Source organism: Pyxicephalus adspersus, chromosome 6 (assembly GCF_032062135.1).
Source record: "Pyxicephalus adspersus chromosome 6, UCB_Pads_2.0, whole genome shotgun sequence".
Taxonomy (NCBI): domain Eukaryota; kingdom Metazoa; phylum Chordata; class Amphibia; order Anura; family Pyxicephalidae; genus Pyxicephalus; species Pyxicephalus adspersus.
In genome coordinates this window covers 40111442-40132456 of record NC_092863.1, presented here as the reverse complement: position 1 = coordinate 40132456, position 21015 = coordinate 40111442, and the positions used below count along the sequence as shown (strand labels likewise).

Sequence of the window (21015 nt, the reverse complement as noted above, 5' to 3'; positions counted from 1 at the left end):
AAAAAAACGCATTGTGGAACAAAAGAGAGAGTCTGACATTCAGCTACAGTTTACATTGCATAATAAACCATATCCTACCTTCACACATGGCATAATTCCAAAGGAGTGGTTGTCTGCCATCTGGTGCAGGTGCAGCTTCGACCTGGGTATAGTTAAGAAATATTACAATTACACTGTGCCTGGACTACAAACAGAGCTCAAGTATCAAGCTTTACAAATATTATTTTCAATCCAGCATGAAAAAAGTATGTCAGCTAGTGAAAAAATGAGAAATTCATACAGATAAGGGATATTAATACTGCTACAAAATTTCACAATGCCATATATATTCACACTTTTATAAAAAAAAAAGACTTCATACTATATAGTGGTAAAATTTACAGATCATCTAAAACCATTTGTTGGCATTTATATGGTGCCATTATATAAACTTACAGAGATATAAACAGCAAAGGACACTTGGAAAAACAATTAGAAAAGCTGAATATGAAAGTATTTTTTTGGATGCAGATCGTCCACCTTCTCCTGAAAGCATTACTCATAATTCTGATATGGTTGAGGGAGAAGCTCCTAGATCTTCTTTGTCATTACTGTTGTGGTGCACTTGCACCAGAGCATTAGATCTGAGCTGATACATTTATAACTAGAAAACCCTAAACTGTTTATGGATTATTAGTGGGCAATGTATTAGTAAAGATTTCAAGTACTGGCATATGTTTCTAGGGCTCATTGCATTGTAGAATGGCTTACAGAAGGTCAAAGAACAACAGTTTAACAAACTATGTCTTAATCTTGAGTTTTAGTAACTGATTTTGAAGAAATCACAAAAAACAATGTGTGTCTGTATAATGCAAAAATTGAAATTTCTGAAGAAATAGCTTGATTTACTAAAGCTGACCCTGATGTCGCTAAGATCTTCTTGCTTGTGTGGTTATAGAGGAGATCCCTATCCTCAGAGGCTGCAGGACCCATTGCAAAAATGTCTCCCTAATAATTACCACCTTTATGTGATATTGAACTGTTTTTTTCAGGTTAAATAAACCCCAGTTAGGCATTTACTGTTACACACACTATTTTATTTCTCTGGAAAAAAAAGATCACACCCAATATATGCAGGTAGTCCCCGAGTTACATACGAGATAGGGACTGTAGGTTTGTTCTTACGTTGAATTTGTATTTAAGTTGAAACAGGTACATTATTTTAATAAATTCAATTAGGACAGATGTTTGTCTCAACAAATTATTAGGCAGCGTGGTGTCAGGTACTGTATAAAATCCTCACTGTGAGTTAATCACAAACAAAGCAAAAAAAAATCTTTATGGAGCCTAGACATTCATTAACGTCTTAAGCAAGATGTGCTTTGATATGCAAAAATAAATAACTGCAGAGTTTGTCTTTGTCATTAAAGAGTTACAAGAGGCTGCAGAAAGAGCTCAGCCCCCTAAGATCACCCACAACATCAGCTGTGTTTGACAAAAGATTTCTTTGCAAGTGATGCAAACCGCTCACTCCTTCAAGCCTCCATCCTGCACACGAGTGAGCAGGTAAACCCCTTCATATCTAGGAGTCGTCCGTATGTCGGATGTCCTAACTTGGGGACTACCTGTACTAAGTGTTCAAGCTGGCAGAACAATTAAAAGACAAGAGGTAGACCAGACAATGCCTTTTCTTCTGGCAACCTCTGTTGTACAAAATGGTTTCTCAATTCTTCACTTCACTTACCTATCCACAATAGTTTGACTATATGTTTTTATGTCTAATGAAAACTGATGAACAGCTGTTCCTATTGTTTGTCATTGACAGAAAAATCATGAGAGAGTTGACATTTTATAAATTTAGCTGTTGGTGGTGCATCATACATTAAAATCAATTTACCTAATGAAATATATACAGCTATTGGCTCAAATTTCCATCCAACAAGTCTCTCATTTCTGATGCGTTTCGCCGATAGGCTTCTTCAGGGGGTGCATGGAGAGCGTTTACCAAACTGTGTAGCAAATTACAAAAACCTAATTCAAAACTTGTTCCAAAATATAAAGTGTCATGAAAACGTTCATTGTATTTTGCTATACAGTTTGGTAAACACTTTCCATGCATCCCCTAAAGAAGCATATCGACGAAATATGTGGAGCTACAAGACATTTTTTTGTTAATATTTAAGGATTTCTTGTTTCTAGCTAATTGGTCAAACATCCAATGACTAATATGAATGGGAAAGACCAAAAACGCATTGTACATTCTTTGCATATGAAAATTGTTATTTCATCCAACTATTTGCTTACAATATAACCTTGATTTGCTGCATAAAAATCCATCTTTCCTCTGTCTTTTAAATACCAACCCCTAATGATCAATTATCAAGGTCAATAATGATTTTCAATGATCAAAACAAGGTAGATTAAGGAAAAATGCAAATTCTTTTATGGTGCACGGCAACATAGATATATTGCCCGCTGCTGTAATAGTATGTTAGTTTGATTGTCACAATTTTACCATGCATTACCACAATGCAAAAGTGTTAAGGAGGTCATGAGGCAAACTTTAAAAGAGAAACATAAAAGCTGCCACTAATGACTTCATTCTGAATATACAAGGAACTAAGTTTTTGTTGGTTTTAAAACTTTTTGGTCAATAACCTGGAACAAGCTTGCAGCTAATGAAGTCAGAAATCCATTTCTGCATATGTGTTTCAGGTAAATGACTCAGAAGACATTAAAGCAGCCAGGCATTTACAATGTTAGGAAAGAGGAGTTCAGAAAAAGAAGCCTATATCTGTTCTCTGTACAATTTTCTACAATAAGGTATATAATACCACAAATAAATAGTCTTTGGTTGAACTAACTGCTCTGACATAACCTGCAACAACCTATATGGGTTTATCACACAATACACATTATTGGAACTCCACATCCTGCATTAAATAAAAATAATACTGTACTAGAATACAGAAGGTAGTTTTAAATCTGGAAAACCTTATCACTACTATTTTAGAAATCATAAAAGAAATGATTACATCTCATTACCTCTTTATTTAACACCAAGACAATATAACTGCAAGACAGAGAATAAAGTACATACAATGTAGCATTCACCATTTTTCAAATTAATTTTTGTTCACACACATGCTAAAATGCTATCTTTTAACATGAAAACACAAGCAATACCCCAAACTATAATTAATTGGTTGTTTTCCCAGATGATGGTCTGCTCAGAACCCAGAAGTGCTCAAAGCAGAGCGTCTTCAGGTACATTGATAACAGGGTAGGTGAAGAAATGGATGCTTCTCCCTCCTGCTTTCCATTATAAATGGCAGCAAGTCCCAGGCTCCCAAATGTCCAAGGTAAACCCTGGAGCAGGCAGAGAAGTTCATCCTGAGGCAGTTCCAAAAGTTCTAAGACCCTGTTCTGAGCCAAAAGTCCTCTGATTCCGTGACTTAGCCTGACCTGGTCCATTACCTCAATGACGCCTTAGAATAACCTCTAATGAGATACCTCACTAGTGGAAGTATTAAAATCAACTGGGTATGAGGTGTGGATATTATATTTATTATATATTGTGATATAAGAAGCTTCCTTAGGCAAAACACATTGGGTAGCAATAGATTCTGATCTGTTTTCTACATTTGTACTGATGAGCAGGTATGGTATTTTTAGGTATGGTATATATGTTTTTTGTATCTTTTGCAGTACCGGAAGTCACTATCCATTTTATTTTTGGATATGTGTCCATTTTACTCACAGGATTGCTATGCAAAATGATCCTGCAAGAAGTTTTTTGCTTTACTCTGGATAGACAAGGAGTTGAGTGTTTTCTGAAATGCTAATATTAGGGGTCTATAATTAGCAATGAGTGGCTTTTCATTGGTGTTGGAAGTAAAAATTAATGTACTTAACAATTCTATGGTTATGTTCAGAATATATTAAGACTTTGTAACTATGTAACTTGGACAGAACAAATTATAAAGGTTAAATAGACCTCTTCTAAAATGCTACTTGCAATTTGAACTTATGTCAGAACTCCTGAGGTGCATGCTTTTTCCAGGTCAGCAGCATACAGAATATGCTAAAACCTCTGGAGGCCATTTTATCAGCTTGACAGGCAAGTAGTTAGTATTTTCACAGGGAGATATCAGCAAAAATAGCCTACATATTTTCCTTCACACAGAATTCCATTACGGCAGAAACACTTTAAAGTGACCACTTTGTACTCTAAGTATAAAGTTGTGTATGTTTGGAGTATGAGGAAAGTTCTGTCTATCACCCATCCCATCTCTACCCTGCGTCGGTTGTGCAATGTCATAGCTAAGGACAAGGAGGCTCTCTGTTTACCCATTTACTATGCATCAGCCCCCTCCTGATTTCCATTAGACTTTGTCTTGACACGGGACATTAATCAGGCTATTCCCTGGCTGTAAAAATCCCATTGCCTGAACCATGTATCAAATCCTTTACAGGCAATGTCAATATAACATGAAGCCGATAACCGATGGCTAGAAGCTTTTTCTAAAAATCTCCAGGGCTCCATCACTGCCAAGTGGAAAGCTGCTGCTGGCTAAAAAATACAGGATGAGCTTAGGTTTTATCAAGTGCAATTTCAACTGAAGGATACTAATGTATGGCTAGCAAAGTATTGATTACATCCCAAAACTGGAATTCTAAGAGAACAAGGAATGTTTCTTTTTCACCAAACATAGGTAAGAATAAAGCAATGTAAATGCACACAAAACAACAGAATTCCTAATACTACAACCTCAATGTATGACTTAAAAAAAATATCAACATGGTATGTAGAAATGAGCATGCAAAATTGTACAGAAGCTGGAAACTGTACAATTTAATGAAAACAGAGCTGGCACATCTCATGCAGAAAATGCCTGATTTACTGGGCAGTCACTCATCTGCATTTGCCTTTTGGCTGTAATAAATACTTTGCAGTGTCTGTTAAACGTGTGAAAAGAGCTTCCACTGGCCCCTGCAAACTTACTACAGACCATTATCACTAAATAAATGCTTTCAAAGGCCTCCTGTATTTAGTAGATGTTGTACTCCATCTAGTGCCTAAAATAGAGAATTCCCCTTCCAACATATGGAAATAGAATGGAAAATATTTATATACTACATAGTAAAAGTTTTAACTCTGAGTTTATGCCACCTCACTTGCAACAAATATATATGTGTGTGTGTGTTTGTGTGTGCAGAATATGTGCTCACCGAAATATACTGTATTTTTTCCCTACGACCATATCACTATGCCCATCACCTTGCCCACTTAGGGAATATGGCAAGATCTGTTTAAAGTCTATCACCCAACCACCTTTACTAAAGTTTGCTCGTCCACCACTCCTTTATTAATGGCTGGTATGCTCTCGTTCCCTATACTTTGCAGTATGAGCGAGCATGTAAACTTTCCCTATGATTGCATAAAGAGGGGAAGGCATCATTAATACCTTAAAGCTAACCAACACTGGGTATTTTGCGGTGGCAGGGAGCACTGTGAAAGTGCCCAATGACCGATTTGGAGATAAGATCGCTTTCATTTTTTTGGCTTAACCTCACTTATCTGGAAAAAAAAAACCTATTGATAGGTTAATTGGTCTTCCCCCAAATTTAATTGGGCTAGGGTTAAGGATATTAGACTAGAAGTGTGGAAGGTACACTAGATTGTGTGTTCCTCCGAGGGATATGAATGTGTGCTTTGTAATCTGCTACACAATATATGTCACAATGATAAAATACTACACAATGATAAAATGAATTCATCTTATACTGGTTTGATTTTCATTGCCATTATTACTTTAGTTAAAAATTATCAATAAAGAACTGATTGAAATAGGCCAATGATAGCAGAAGGGTCAGATAGTGGTGAATAAAAAAAACATTGTAGTTTTTTTATAAAGGACTACCAAGAAAGTATCAGTGATTAGAGAATTTTAACCAACCACATCCTAGTTTATATACCAAAAGAAAATCCGAGTTTACTGAATTGTTTTGGGACTTTTTGTGGTATTGCATAGATACTCATTAGTACATTGCTATTAAAAATTAAATCAATTTTATTTCAAATTAAAACATGTAAAAATGTCAAACAAACAAAACAAGTTTAAAAGACCTCCTAATATACATTTCATGAAGTGCATAATAAGAGGTTTGCAATACCACAAAAAGTCCTAAAAAAATTGTGTAAACTCGGTTTTTCCTAAAAGTGACCACAATCTTAATACATTAATTACTACACTGACAACATACTTCAGATCCAAGTTTGCTCCAGTCAGCATTTGGGAAAATACATTGAAGTTGCTCTCTCCTTCTGGCTGCTGAGCTACGCGCATCCTTTCCAGAAGCATAGTCTAAAATAGATACAGACACAATAACATCAGTCAGTTATGATGAAGAAACATGGTATATATACTTTCACCAGCCACTTTATTGAGTACACCTTGTTTCAGAACTGCTGTAATTCTTTGTAACATGGATTCATAAAGATGCTGGAAACATTAAACAGGAATTATGATCCATATTGACATGCTAGTATCATGCAGTTGTGCAGATTTGTCAACTGCACATCCATGAAACAAATCTTTTGATATACTACCTCCAAAAGGTGCTCCACTGGAGTGAGATTTGGTCATTATGGAGGCCATCTGAGCACAATAAACTTATTGTCATGTTAAAGAAATCCATTTGAGATGATTAAAGGCTTGTGTCGTGCGTTATCCTGCTAGAAGTAGCTTTCAGAGATAGGTGCATTGTGGCCATTAAGGGATGGACATGTTCAGCAACAATACTAAAGTGGGCTGTGTCATTTAAACGATTCTCAGTTGGCACTCAGAGGCCCCAGGTGTGCCAACAAACAAAATATTTCCCACCGCATTACACCACCAGCCTGAAATTGTGATACAAAGTAGGCATGCCTTCCCGTTGTTAATGATAAATGAGGACCCACTATCTGTTTCACAGCAGAAAAACAAGATTCAATAGACCAGGCAACACTTTTCCAATCTTTTTAGGTCAAGTTCCTGTGAGCCTGTACAAACTGTAGCCTCAGGATCCCGTTCTTAGCTGACAGGAAGAGCAATTTGTTCCCCAGCTACTGTATCTGCTTCCAGATTTGCAGAGCTTTAATAAATCTGACCCTTTGTCTGAACTTCAGCATGTCATCTTCACAATGTCTACATGGCTAAATGATTTATGTTACTGCCATGCCATTGGCTCATCAGATATTTGTTTTATCAAGCAGATAAACCGGTGTACATAATACAGTGGTACATAAGCATAAATACATAAATTAAAACCTTGGTTTAAAGAGAATAAAACCCTTATATATATGCAACCCAACCAAATAAAATCTGCCTTGGCCCCTAATGCAATCAGGACAACCTCCTAATATGTGTTTAGGAAATAAAAGTAAACCACTTCATTTTCTCTCCATGGGTAACCAAAGTTTGATGTGCTAAGGAAGACCCATCTTTCTTTTCACACTTATTGCAATAAAAAGATAATACAATGTATAATGCTGCTAGTTTGTTTACAAAGGCATTTCAAATTATGATGATTTTAATTACAATCAGGCTGCAACTTGGAGCTAATCAATCAAAAATCCAGGTAATGGATGAATAATTAAAGCTGCAAAATAATGATGATAATAAAATATTAACAAAACATAAACCACATTATGGTTACATAGTTAGGTTGAAAAAAGACATAAGTCCATCAAGTTCAACCTCTAGGGTATTTTGGGTGCTGTCTGTCTATTTATTTAGGTCTCTTATCTTCACAACTAGCAATGTAAGAAACAGATTTGTAAGGCTGATTTACAATAGTCTAAAGGTTCATGCTAACAGCAAAAGCCAATGCCACAACTGCAGCTAAAAATAAGTGAGAGGAGGATATTTTTATTACTGATAGAGCTTCAAACACTACCAGATAGAATTTCTGGAAGTTTCAAACTGTTTCACATCCTACAGTTCTCTCTTTCTTTTCTCCAATAATTTTAATGTAGTGTGAATCATATAAAGAATTATATTTTTACCTGTAGATGTCCAGCAGTTACACGGCCAGCAGAATTAAAGTCTAAAGACATGACCATGGAAAAACGAGTGGAATTATTGCCTTCACTTGTTTGCACACATCCAAAGGATTTCAGAATCGTGAATACAGCCTGAATCTTTTCCACTGGAAATGAAAAGGAAATGGTTGTCCACAGTTTTTTATTATTACCATCTATTTGTTACTGAACTATGGTTAAACAGTATTTAAAAAAGGTTCATTTATGTTGATGTTATATATCAATTTAAAAAAAATATACTTTGACATGTACTCTATAGGCTGTATTCATAAAACAGTGAATCTGACATTCCCTCAACATTGTGGGAATCTTCCAGGCTATTGTGTTAATAGATTACCACCAGGAAATGTTTGAGGGAATGGCTGATTCCCTGTTTTATAAATAGAGCCATGAATGTTAAAATTTGTTATTGTCTAAATACCATCTACAACATTAAGCAATGCATTTTCCCTTTTTCACACGTGTGCCTTGCATATGGTTGTATCATGGCTATATATCTGCAGTGTGGGATCATGTAAGGCACTGCTAATTTCACCAGATATCATGTGGGAATTGGTGATGTTACTGCTGTGTTGCCAACTTATTCTTGCTGCAATGAAAGCTGTAGATAGGAACTTGTAATGCAAGAATCTCCCTGCTTTTGCTTTTAATGTGTTTTCCTATCTTCCCAGCTGCTTCTTTAGTATTCTCCTTCAACTAGGTATTACAAGCATAGCTCTGACTTGAAGAAGCAAAGCTTGTCCCTCATAATATGTTTGACAATCCAAGGATTACCTACTAATCCATGTGTCTTTTTACAGTAACTTCTACAATGATATGAAATAATATTGAAGTTTGTGCCTTATATGAGTTTACAAAATAAATATGGAACATATATTAGTGTAATACCCAAGTACTAAAATCAGTATTACCTGTTACTCTGTTGTCCACACTTCCAGCAACATCCACCAGGTATTCCAAAGCTGCCTGACAGCATGTTGATTTGCCTGCATTACTTCTGCCCAGGGGCACGATTGTCTGATCCTGACGTTGTGTTAGCATATTCCAATAGGCTTTCTGTGCCACTGAACAGATGTGAGGGGGCATGCTGTCCTTCTTGCCTTTGAACACCTAAGAAAAGGAGCGATGGGAGTTAGTGAGTGTGTGAAAAACAGCAGGTTGACATTCAGGCACTACAACTCCTACCTTGAATTGTGATTATTGTTGCAGCAGTAAAAGTTAAAAAGGCATGACATTATATAAACTCAAAACGCTGATAAAACAACAGAAGTTTCTCTAAAATTTAAATGCGTTTAGACTTCTTCAAATAGAAAGATAACATTCATTATTTATTCCATTTCTTCTTGCTCACCAGCTGTATGGATAGACTTTTTTTTTCCTTTTTGCTGCACTTGCCAAAATACATATAAACATGTCAATGCAAAAAAAAAAAAAAAAAATGGTGAATAAAACACATAGGGTCTGATTTATTAAAGCTCTCCAAGACTAGAGAGGATAGACTATCATGGGTGGACATGATCTGGCAAACCTGGCATGGATTTTTTAAAATCACTTGCTATTAGTTGATAAATGTTTTCTGTCCTGGACTCGATCCATTCTAGGTTTGCTGGATTACTTAGGTTTTCCCATAATAGTCTTTATTCTCCAGTCTTTAATAAATCAGGCCCATTATGTAATTCAGTTTTCAGGATCGTATGAACCCTTTTGGAAACTATCTCTGATGATTTCTCCTTCTGAAAATGTTAATTGTCTGTTACACACCAAAGCTCTGGTCATTGGGGATCCATATAAGTATTTTTTATATTTCTGCATTTTACAAAGTTTATAGTAATAACACTTACTGTCCCTCAGAAGATCCAACGATCTAATGACAATGGAAGTCCCTGTATTTCTCTCTTGGCGGGTTTACTTTGATTTAGCTTTACAGGGTTCAATATTAAAAATAAGCCAGTGTGAGACCTTTGCATTTTTTGTAAAGAATCTCTTTACCACCTATAGCTTAACTTTAATATTGTGGCTGAGCATTCGCAGCTTTGCTAATGTTGACAACTAGGCAGCAATCAGACAGGTAAGAATACTTATTGCAGAAGGGACATCTCCTGCTATTTCTGCAATAAAGCTCTGCCTAAAGCCAAATTTTTAAAGTGGCATTTATTACATTTCAAACACATTTGTCCATCTCTAGTTAATATTTAAATACATTATTCCATCTCAGTTTGCACAGAAAGATAAAACAAGCGCTTTCATTGAACGAATCACTATGCAAATTTGTTTTCATAAATACTTGTATACCCCTTAGAATTCATTCCATCAGTAAATTGAACAAGTTAAAAAGTTAGTTTGACATCATTTTGCACTTAAGTAGTTCACTTTGGGCTTTTTTGTGCATATATTTTTTTCTTATTAATATTTCTATGTATTTTTGCATTTTAAGTGTTTACCTTAACATTTCCAAGTAAACAAGTCAACACTCCAAGTCAACTGTTCATGTAAACTCATGCCATTGTAAACATTCCCCTAAATACTCCCACGCCTGCTGTTCACCTGAATGCATCCATATTAATACCGAATAACTTACACTACAACGGGTCACCTGAACACTTTCTTTCCTGTCATTTAAACTGTTTACCTGAATATTCAATAGATGAAGCAGAATATTGACCGATTAGGCTATGTAGCTTCTGGCTCAGTTACAGATAACTTTTTGGTTATCTTTCAAGGTAGGATCAGTGAAATTTGGTGCCGAACCTCCATTTTACATCTATCTCTTTTCCCCTAAATTAAAAACCTTTTTTTTTAGGTACCTAATTATAATTCAATGCTATATCAACATATATTTAAACACAATTTATTAAAAATAAATGTATAAAAACATGCACATTTAAGGACCACTTAATTATTCTCCAATGAAAATTTACACACATATAGAAATTCTTTTTTCATTTACAACAAAAACATCATATTTCTTGACATGTTTTGCAAAGTAAGCCTCATCAAAAGAACATTTTAAGAAGACTTCATAATGATTATATATCATCTTTACATTTATTAGATGTATTCATTTTGTGGTCTTCAATTGAAAATCAATCATAAAGTGTTGGCAACCAATAGAGCATGTGCCGGTGGAGCTATAAAGTTTTATAATTTATTCACCTCTTGTGTTCACTTAACACTCACAGTATACCTAATTCCAAGAGGGGCCGTGTCATTTCCCAGCAATGGAGCAATGAATATAATCACTTATTACTCCCTATAGGATCTTCATTTGCTTATTTCCTTAATCGTTTAAAGTTGTTTAAGGTTGTTTTTTTGGTAATAAATATTATATAGAGTTCCCTACATGGGACTAACTAGGAACAAAGAGGAACAGAAGGATTTAATTCCAGGGGAGGGGCAGATAATAAATCTCAGTTCTTTTAAAGACATAAATACCCATATAAACTTACACTATGTTTTCAAACCATCATAAATAATAACATCATTTAAAGTAACCAAACATAGAGTGTCTGTGTACAAAAAGGATTCCATAGATATCTAGCACCACCAAGTGTAACAGATAAGAAATGCACTTTGATATCAAATAGTTATATCTAGTGTAATATTACGTGTAAAAAAATATGTTTTTAAAGGCAGCAGGATTTTAGGAAGCAATTATGAAATAAAAAATAACTGGTGTCTGTGTTTGCTATGAAATAAATGTACTGTTTTTTTTGTTTCCTTTGCATGGAATGCTTTATTGCCTGACTTGACAGTTCTCCTGTAACACAGTGTTTTTGATCCTGTTGCTAATAAAAATAGAGATTTACTGAAAACCTATTTTAATATTAGACAAAATGAATGATTGGCTGATTGGGGTTAATGCATTTTCTGGTGTCTTCTCTATCTGATTTATAAAACCTAGAAGAAGTGTTGCCTGTAGTAAGTCCGGTTCCCAATTTATGTGATTTTCTATGGCCATTTATTAAACCAGGTACTGCAAGTAATTTGATGTGATGAGTTTTTGTTGTGAATCCTAGAGGAACACTTTGAAAAATAGGGCTTCTAAACACATATACTGTATTTGTCACAGCTCTTCTATTTACCTCCACTATTATACTACTACTGTTTATGGTCTTCTATGTAGTAACTACATCATTCATGTATTTACTGTACTGTATTTTATTTCTCTGTAGGACATAGCTACTTTAATGTGTTTTGATCAGGTACGTTCACATCATCAAGAAATTTACTTTATTTATTTATGAACATCAAAACCCCATTCTAACCAGTGCTTAAAAAGTATGCCACCTTAGGGAAGTACACTGATACTAGGCATTGCCTACCTTGGTAGAAAAATTTGTGACGGGTCCACTTGGCTTCAGTACAATGAGGTTTGGTCCGGCATTGGTGTAAATAAGCTGAGACTGGTATCGATGCCACAGAGTGTTAATTATACTGGATTCATTCAGACTGACAAGTGTTGTTAGGTCTTCTGCATAGTCAAACTTGGAGGGATTTGTCTGATAAAAAGGAAAAGCACAATTATTGTTCCTGGACTTGCTCAAAAATGTTTTCCCATAAATAAATATCGTCATCTATTTGATGCACTGCATGCAACCTAAACACAAAACATTTTGTATATAGTGGACAAGGGCAGTATAGAAAATATATTATTTTATACTAGCTGAATACCCGGCGTTGCCGGGGTATGTATTTATTGCAATCCTATATTATACAGGAAAAGGAATCAAATAAAGCTATAGTGTTAAGCAAAAGGCACACTGTCACTGAGCAATACATACACACATACATACATGCAAATATACCTCTGACATATACCACAGCGCTGTACAAAGACCAGCGGTGCACTTACACGAGTCTGAGTCATATGTCTAGCAAGTTTCGTTGAAATGTCTCCATGCTTTCGTAGTGATGACATACACACATACCTAAATTCATCCAAATATAGCTCTGACATATAGCACAGCGCTGTACAAAGATGACTGGTGCACTCACATGAGTCACGGTCATATGTATAGCAAGTTTGGTTGAAATGTCTCCATGCGTTTTCGAGTGATGGTGGAACATATACACACACATACATACATACACACATACTACATACATACAATTTTTTGTATATAGATTTTGATACCAGCACCTGGTCACATATAAATGTATGTGCTTTGTGTTTCTTTATGCAATAAAGCTTGCCAACTTCTCCTGGAAGGTAACCTACAGTTTATTGAATTGGTTATCATAATTTTCTGGTAAGACTGGTATACACTGACGTTTTATTGCATAGCAAAAGTTTCCACAATTCCTGGTTGCACAATGGTATTACAAAAAGCCAGACCATTTCTGTACGCTCCACAATGGGCCAGCACAGCGGCATCCAGCCAGAAGCATTCCACATTTGGCAACCTAAAAAATGTATAAAGCAAAATGTCTAAAACATAGAGGAACTGCAACATGCTTTTGCCCACCATGCGTCATGTAGTAGCTTTCTTGGTGGTTGCAGCACATGTTGCATGGCAGCAATAGCACCTCAAAATCCCCATCCCATGCTGGATTGAGTAGGACACGGGGAACTGGGACAGTCATCTATTATTAGAGAAGTATGTTTGTGTGTATATGTATTGAAGGATATACAGATAAAGCCCAGTTTAACAACCAACTGTGTATGTGCTGTTTGTATATACAGTGTGTTTGCACTGGACTACTGCTGTGTTTCAAAGTAGTTGTGGTGAAATGAGCCAAAGGGGGTGCTGTGCACTTAGCTGTATATACTTTTGACTCCTGTATTCAATATGTTACATACTTCTGACTCCTGTAGTCAGTATGTTACATACTTCCGACCCCCTGCACTCACTATGTTACTTACCTCTGACCCCTGCACTCAGTAAGTTACATACATCTGACCATTGAACCCAGTATGTGACATACCTCTGACTTCTGCACTCAGTATTTTACATACGTCTGACACCTGCACTCAGTATGATACATACCTCTGACTCCTGCACCCAGTATGTTACATATTTCTGACTCCTGCACCCAGTATGTTACATACCTCTGACTCCTGGACTCAATATGTTACATACTTCTGACTCCTGTAGTCAGTATGTTACATACTTCTGACCCCCTGCACTCAGTATGTTACATACCTCTGACTCCTGCACTCAGTGTGTGACATACTGCTTACCCCTGCACTCAGTGTGTGACTTGCACCTGTCCCCTGCACTATATCACAAACTTGAGACCCCTGCAGTCTATTTGTTACACACTGCTGACACAGGGCACAGTAGGCTAGGGTCCCTTTTACCACCCTTCTTCAACCCCTCCCATTGTGTAATTTGGCTAAACCCAGCAAAGCATAACTCATTATTCACTACGTCATTGGTTTCTGTCACAATCCTTGGAAAAGTTTTTATTTTCTTCCCATCCTAAAGGCTATTTTAGTCTATAAGCCACCCAAAACATATACAATGCACCATAGGTAGCTACCTTTTTCAACTCATTTTCAGCTTCCAGGCTATATTGTAGCATTTAATTAGTTTTGAGTAGACAAATAATCACATTGTACTCTTGTACCTACTAGACACGTCCAGGTTATATAGTTAATACTGCGTCTTAGCATAATCATCAGTAGTGATGGTACTTTTTGTGACTTATTTTATTCAATATACCAAAAAGTTTATTCAATCACACCAGCAGTGGTAACTGCATGTACTTTCTTTGTCATATTTAGGATCATTTACATACACAACCATATTCAAAACTGTAAAATTCCTTCCCATGATATCAGTCTAGTATTGCAAAGCCATGTTTCTGAGCACTTGAAAGAAAAATAAGAACTTTGGAAATAGAAGAGCACAATAGCTTTGTGCATAGGAGCACTGCAAACAGTCAAGTTCTGTCCCATGCAAGAAAATGCTAGATTAAGAAGCCTAATCTAACCTTTGCAGTACCCTGGCTGGCATAAACAGATACAATATGCCTAGGATAAATTTGGAAAATTTGCAAAACAACTCTCTGGAAAACAGATTTTTCTTTCTCACTCCTTTAAAAGTTTTGCAAGGCCCTGGAGAAGGAAAGCAGTACGATTCTCATACATAATGCATTTCCATCCAGCAAGACAGATAATCAGAAACACCCACGGAGCTCATTTTAATTTTTAAAAATTTAAGAGCAGAAACATGTACCTAGTTTGTGCCAGTCTCAAATAAGTGTTGCTGACTGTTTCCTAGAAGAAGTCCCTGTTATCCCTTAATGATTTGAGCATCATCTGCTGCATAGCCTAAAACACAATCTTAATAATATATAACAACATACGGATTCTGTTATCATACGTTTAAGTGCATCTTTAAGCTAAACTAAAGTTTAGGTAAGAGGATAAAAGGTAATCTAGTTAGTATAAAGAAACTATCAGCTTCAATTAAGATAATGAAAAACTTCCTTCATTATTCGATCGAGGGTGGTCCAGAGGTGCCAGCCCATTTACAAAACAGTACTATTTTGGGAAAGTAAAATACTAATCCAGATCCTGCATTAAAAGCTCACTGATTGCAGCACTTTTGTAAGGTTCTTTTTGACCCCTGTGAAACTGTACAAAACCATTCCCTTTATTTTCATATACTCACTCTTTGGATATTTTCTTCATCCACTTCTAGTGTCCTATTTTCAGCATCAATACGAATCTTGACTCTCCCATCTGCTAATTCTGGTGTTCCCTCATCTGGTTTTAGTTCTGTTGCTACAAACACAAAGGGTTAATTGATTTTAAAAACATGTTATGCTTGTCTTAATCATCTTCTATATTAAAGCTGTGCTACCCAATTCCCTTAAAATTACTGTATGTAATATAATTAGAGAGATTTTCCCCTTTTACAATGAAATGGTAATATGCTTTGCCATCAACTGATGAGAACCCACTAATGCTATGTTATTGCCTGAAATGTATCCTTTAGTTAATCTTTTACTGCTGTAGGGGAACGCTGTAAGATTCTGTATTAACAAGCTGGCATTTTCTATCACAGCCAAAGAAATCCTCAGAACAGATCTGAAAAGCCAGAATTGTGGGGCACGATGATGGCAGACAGCCTATCAGTAGCAGACGTTAGGAGTAAAAATGTTATCATGGAGTCACCAGTACGGATATATTTTAGCTCTGGGCTGCAAGAGTCTAACAAGTATTTGTTAGCCATAGAAAACGAGTGAATTGTTATGTTATGAACAAATCTGACATTTTTTGTTCAGCTACATTTAACTCTTAACGCAAGACTTTAAATATAGGAGCTTTCTATAGGAGATCTTGATGTATATTTTAGAGAAATAAGCAGAAATGTAGAATAATGTAAGGCTCAGCTGATCTACAGGTAAAGACGAGACAAGCTGGGTTTGAACTGAATATGAGCCTTTTTCGAGTTCTGCATTTTAGAGCTATGTAACCATTTGTTACATTATATAGTATAGCATAGGCTTGTTGCTTATAAACTATTTCTATCCATGCTTATGTCACATAAGCATTATTGCTGTTATATACATTGCAATTCTTCCTTTTTCACTTTAAAAAAAAAAATGACTCTTTTACATTTAGCCGCTAAGTGGGTATGTTATGTTCAGTGCACCTATGGGTATTATAGATACTGGAGGTTGCATTGAAATGATCTTTTGCACTTATACCAATGAAATATCCATAACACTTCTCTAAATCCCTTTTAGAAATATACATAAACATTTGTACAATAAAGAAAAGATTACATATTTGCTTCTTCCATGAAACATGTCATTGAATCCTAGCTCACATATTACACATACCCAGTGTGAAGCCATCTTTGTGTACAAACCAGACTTGTTCTGTCTCATACCACACATCTTCCAGGACCTAGGAAAAAAATAGACTTAATGAAGGTTTAAACTAACAGATGTTCAGGCAAAGCCAGAAACGACTGTGAAGCAAATTATTCTGCTACAGTCATGCATTATTAAGAGGCTGGAATGGTATGTTTTAATCCTACATTGCTTGGCTGGAGAACTTTTATTACTTTATTTTTTAGAGGAATTTGAAAGGACAAGAAAAGTATTAAGTGTGCTCTTGCAGTGGTCAAATTACTACAATTTAATTAGAAAGTATGCCCCCTTGTTCCAAGTTTTTTCTATTTTAATGTAAGTTATATGTTACTACATAAAAAATATTTTGATTTTGTTTAAATAAGCCAGACAGGTTGTTAGCAAACTGCAATTTTTTTTATATTCTTAAGAGATTTGGAGCTGGTAAAGCTGATATAAAAAGCTTTAGGTTGTATATACATTTTATTATCATTATTACTACACAGTATTTATATAGCACTGCCATATTACACAGCACTTTACAAAGTTTATAGTCATGTCACTAGCTGTCCTTCAAAGGGGCTCACAATCTAATGTCCCTACCATTGTCATATGTCATTAATACAGTCTAAGGTGGAAAGTCTGATTGCGGAAGCCAAAATAACCTAACTGCATGTTTTTGGAATGTAGGAGGAAACCGGAGTACCCAGAGGCACCCCACGCAAACACGGAGAGAACCTGCAAACCCCATGCAAAATTGAATATAATTCCTGCCCAGAAAGAAAGTGCTATGTGCTGTTCTTAAAGGAAGTGTGGGGGGGATTACCCCAATGGACATACACATAGTAATTAAAAGTTAATACACAATTTAGTCTTGCTCTAAATTGTGTTTTCTAAATTAGCCAACTGATGGTCCGCAAGAACATTTTGGTAGTCCGCAGCTCTGGCCAGTGCACCCCCCATCTGGGTCCTTTTCCTGCTGGGGGCACACCGGCCAGAGCTGAGGACTATATCCTCCGCATGAACACAACCCGCCCATTCTGCCATTGCAGGCTCAGGGCGGTGGAAGGCTTGTGTCTCTGGACACAACCCAGCCAGGCTCAGACCTGCAATAGGAGATTGGTCGGGTTCTGGAATCATGATGTCACTCTGGGGGAAGCATCTTCCCCTTTGAGTGACACACAGCTCCCCGGACATGCGTGGTCAGGAGTCTGTAAATTTAGGGGTCCATAAGATCCAAAAGGTAGGTGACCACTGTTCTAAAAGAAAGGTAAAAGTTTTGGATAGAGTTTGACTTTAACCTGCATTTTCAAAGCCTTTAAACAATATACTCTAGTTCTAAATTTCTGAATATTGATATTTAGGTTGTGCATCCAATAACTTTATAAATGTAGCTTAAATGTAGTAAAATAAGCTTAAACAAATGTATCAAGTCAAAAACACAAACATTAATATATAGACAACAATTTTGTGAAAATCAAAACAAGGTCCTATGTCTTAAAGTTCCTTTGACTTTCTAAAGCAGGTACAGTAGAAAAGCAAGTCCCTCCTACCAGTCCTTTGTTCTTTAGCAAGTCTCTCTGCAGAGGTCCAAACCTCTGTAGGTGTCCCCTACCTAATAAGACCTATAGGTCTGCAATCAGCAAAGCTCATGCTACTCTGCTGAGTAAGGGTGTGTGAGACATCTGCAAAGTGTTCACTAGTTCCACACAGAGTGATGGAGATTTTTACTTAGGTTTGGGGCCCTTTAGAAAGGAAATTAATATAAGACATTTAACATATTAGGTTTGATGCAGCTAAAATGTATTTAGTTGAATTTAAATGTTTAGTAGGAATAACAAAAATCTTCTGTGGGCGGCTAAATACATGTTTGTGTCATGCACATTCTTTTTTGTCAAAGCTTAGTTATAAAAATCAATCACACACTGGATTACTAAAAAATTTCAACTTTTGCCTGGGTTGATGCACCTACTGTTACATGCTTTAAAGGAAATAATACAGGAAAAAACTAAAAGAAGACTGGGAAACTGACAAAGCATCACTAATTTGTTGAAACAATTACCCTCTCTAGTATCATAGAATATTTTACTATTCATTATAAAAATTTTAAACATTTTTAAACACTCTGTCGTCAGGATTATTTTACACTACAACATTGGTAGAAAACTTATTCAGATTCCAGGATCAGATCCCATGATGTTTGCTTTTTTCTGGTATTGTATGACTATGGAAGGAACATTAATAAAGTTTTCTCATGGCATCTCCATATCGCTTACCTTTGTTGGACTCTTGCCTTGTGATTCTGTTCTTGATCCTTCCTCTTCATTATCTTGATTGCTCCTCTCTCCTTTATTTGTTTCAAGAACATAAGTGTTTTCTTGGTTAAGTTGTCCTACTCCAGTTTCCAGGATGGAAGACTGTGAAATCTCTATAGGCATTTCCTTCTCAACTGTTGGTAAATGTCTCTCTTCGGGTTTGTGTGATTTGTCCTCTGTAATTTTGCAGGTCTGATGGACTGTATTTTTTAAACTTTTTGTATTCCCGGATTCTTGTTCTGGTGGCTTTTGGCATTCTTTGTCCTTCTTGTGTTCTAATGGTGGATTTACACTTGCTTTCTCATTTTTGCATTCTTTTGGAGTTTTTTCATTTTCTCTTAGCTCCTTGCTTTCTTTACTAGTCTTTTGTTCTTCTGGTGTTTTATCACATGTTTGTTCATTTTTGTCTTCTGCAAGTGGTTTCTCTGATTCTTTACTAGTCTTCTGCTCTGTTAGTGGATTTTCACTTGCTGGCATCATTGGTTCTACTGGTGGGTTTTGTCTCTTTGGAGGGCTCTTAAGAGACTTGAGAGTGAGGCTACGTCTGCCTGCTTTTTCTGATACGGGTCCTGGTACTGAATGTTTGTCTCCATTAAGTCCATTCATAAAGACCTTATTTTTGTCTGCCATTTCTTCTTCTACACAGAGAATGTTTTCATCCTTAAATGCAAACTGTTGAACTAAATTATTGTTCAGTTTTCCCGGAGACTGAAACACAAAAGATGAGTTGTAAAAAATAAATAATTTCCTTTACAAACAATGTGATTTATCTTTACTTTGTTCTAGTCATCAAAAATTGTAAAACCACAATACATTTACTTAATAATTAAAGATTGGATGAACATATTCTCATACAAATTTCAAATTCAGGAGGGAAAATACAGTACATTAACCGTAAGATGACTACATATTGCTGGCCGATGAACCAACAGCATTACAAGGTTTATATTTTGGCTATTTTACATCCAAATGAAACCTTGGTCATTCATTAGGATCATCTTGTGAACTAAAGTCCAACCTGCCTAATCAGTGTGAATGTGAACACATAAATTCTTTACTTCAGTTAAATCCAGCTCCTGTCAATAGAGTACTTAAAGTGCATCTGTCTTTTTATGTTGTAAAAAATAGAAGTATTGGGGAGATTACCATTTACTATCTTCTTGAGACACATAATAAAGTGAGGGGAAATCCACATACAAATAGAATTCAGAGGAACAAATGTGCCATTAATATTGTAGCATCATGTGTCAATGTCAATGTCACAACAAATGTGCTTTTGTAATACCACTTTCTGTCCCAGTACAAGTGATCACCTGGACACATCAATATAGTGAATTTCACATCACATACACACAAACAAAAACCTAATAAATATTGTAACTATCATATACTTTTTAAAAATATATAATATATCTTGTATCAGATAAATGGCCTATTGACAATTTCATATGGTTTCCACTGCCTTTGAAGTCACCTAAAACAGTACGAGCCATTAATGGGCACATCATCAAACCATGAACTGACAATAGTACTGGAAATGGGTAATTTACTTTAAAGCCTAGCAAATGAACTGAGAAATTACATATAATTTAGGTTTTGCTTAAATCCTAATGCCGGGTTACTTGAAGAAGGTAACACTGAGGTGTCCTCGTCACATCCACTGCCTACACTGAGCACCTGATTAAACTACATGTATCATGCAGCATCATAATATTGGAGATGCAGTAGGTGGGATTGCCGGTGTTGAAAGGTGCATAACCTGCATTTTAAGATGGGTAGCCATAAATAGGTGAGTCAGATTGAGAGTCCCCCTGACTTCTCAATAAT

General features: G+C 36.0%; 1 protein-coding gene across 1 annotated transcript in view; it reads right to left on the bottom strand.

The window, feature by feature from the left end:
* MYO18B (myosin XVIIIB) overlaps positions 1-21015 on the bottom strand; it is a 262438-nt gene that overhangs the window by 215224 nt on the left and 26199 nt on the right. The window contains exons 5-12 of the mRNA XM_072413906.1: positions 19150-19896; positions 16862-16928; positions 15685-15797; positions 12388-12564; positions 8977-9175; positions 8030-8172; positions 6247-6347; positions 79-142 (exon numbers count right to left, since the gene is read on the bottom strand). Coding sequence (XP_072270007.1) covers positions 79-142; positions 6247-6347; positions 8030-8172; positions 8977-9175; positions 12388-12564; positions 15685-15797; positions 16862-16928; positions 19150-19896 — 1611 coding nt within the window. The remainder of the gene's footprint in view (positions 1-78; positions 143-6246; positions 6348-8029; positions 8173-8976; positions 9176-12387; positions 12565-15684; positions 15798-16861; positions 16929-19149; positions 19897-21015) is intronic.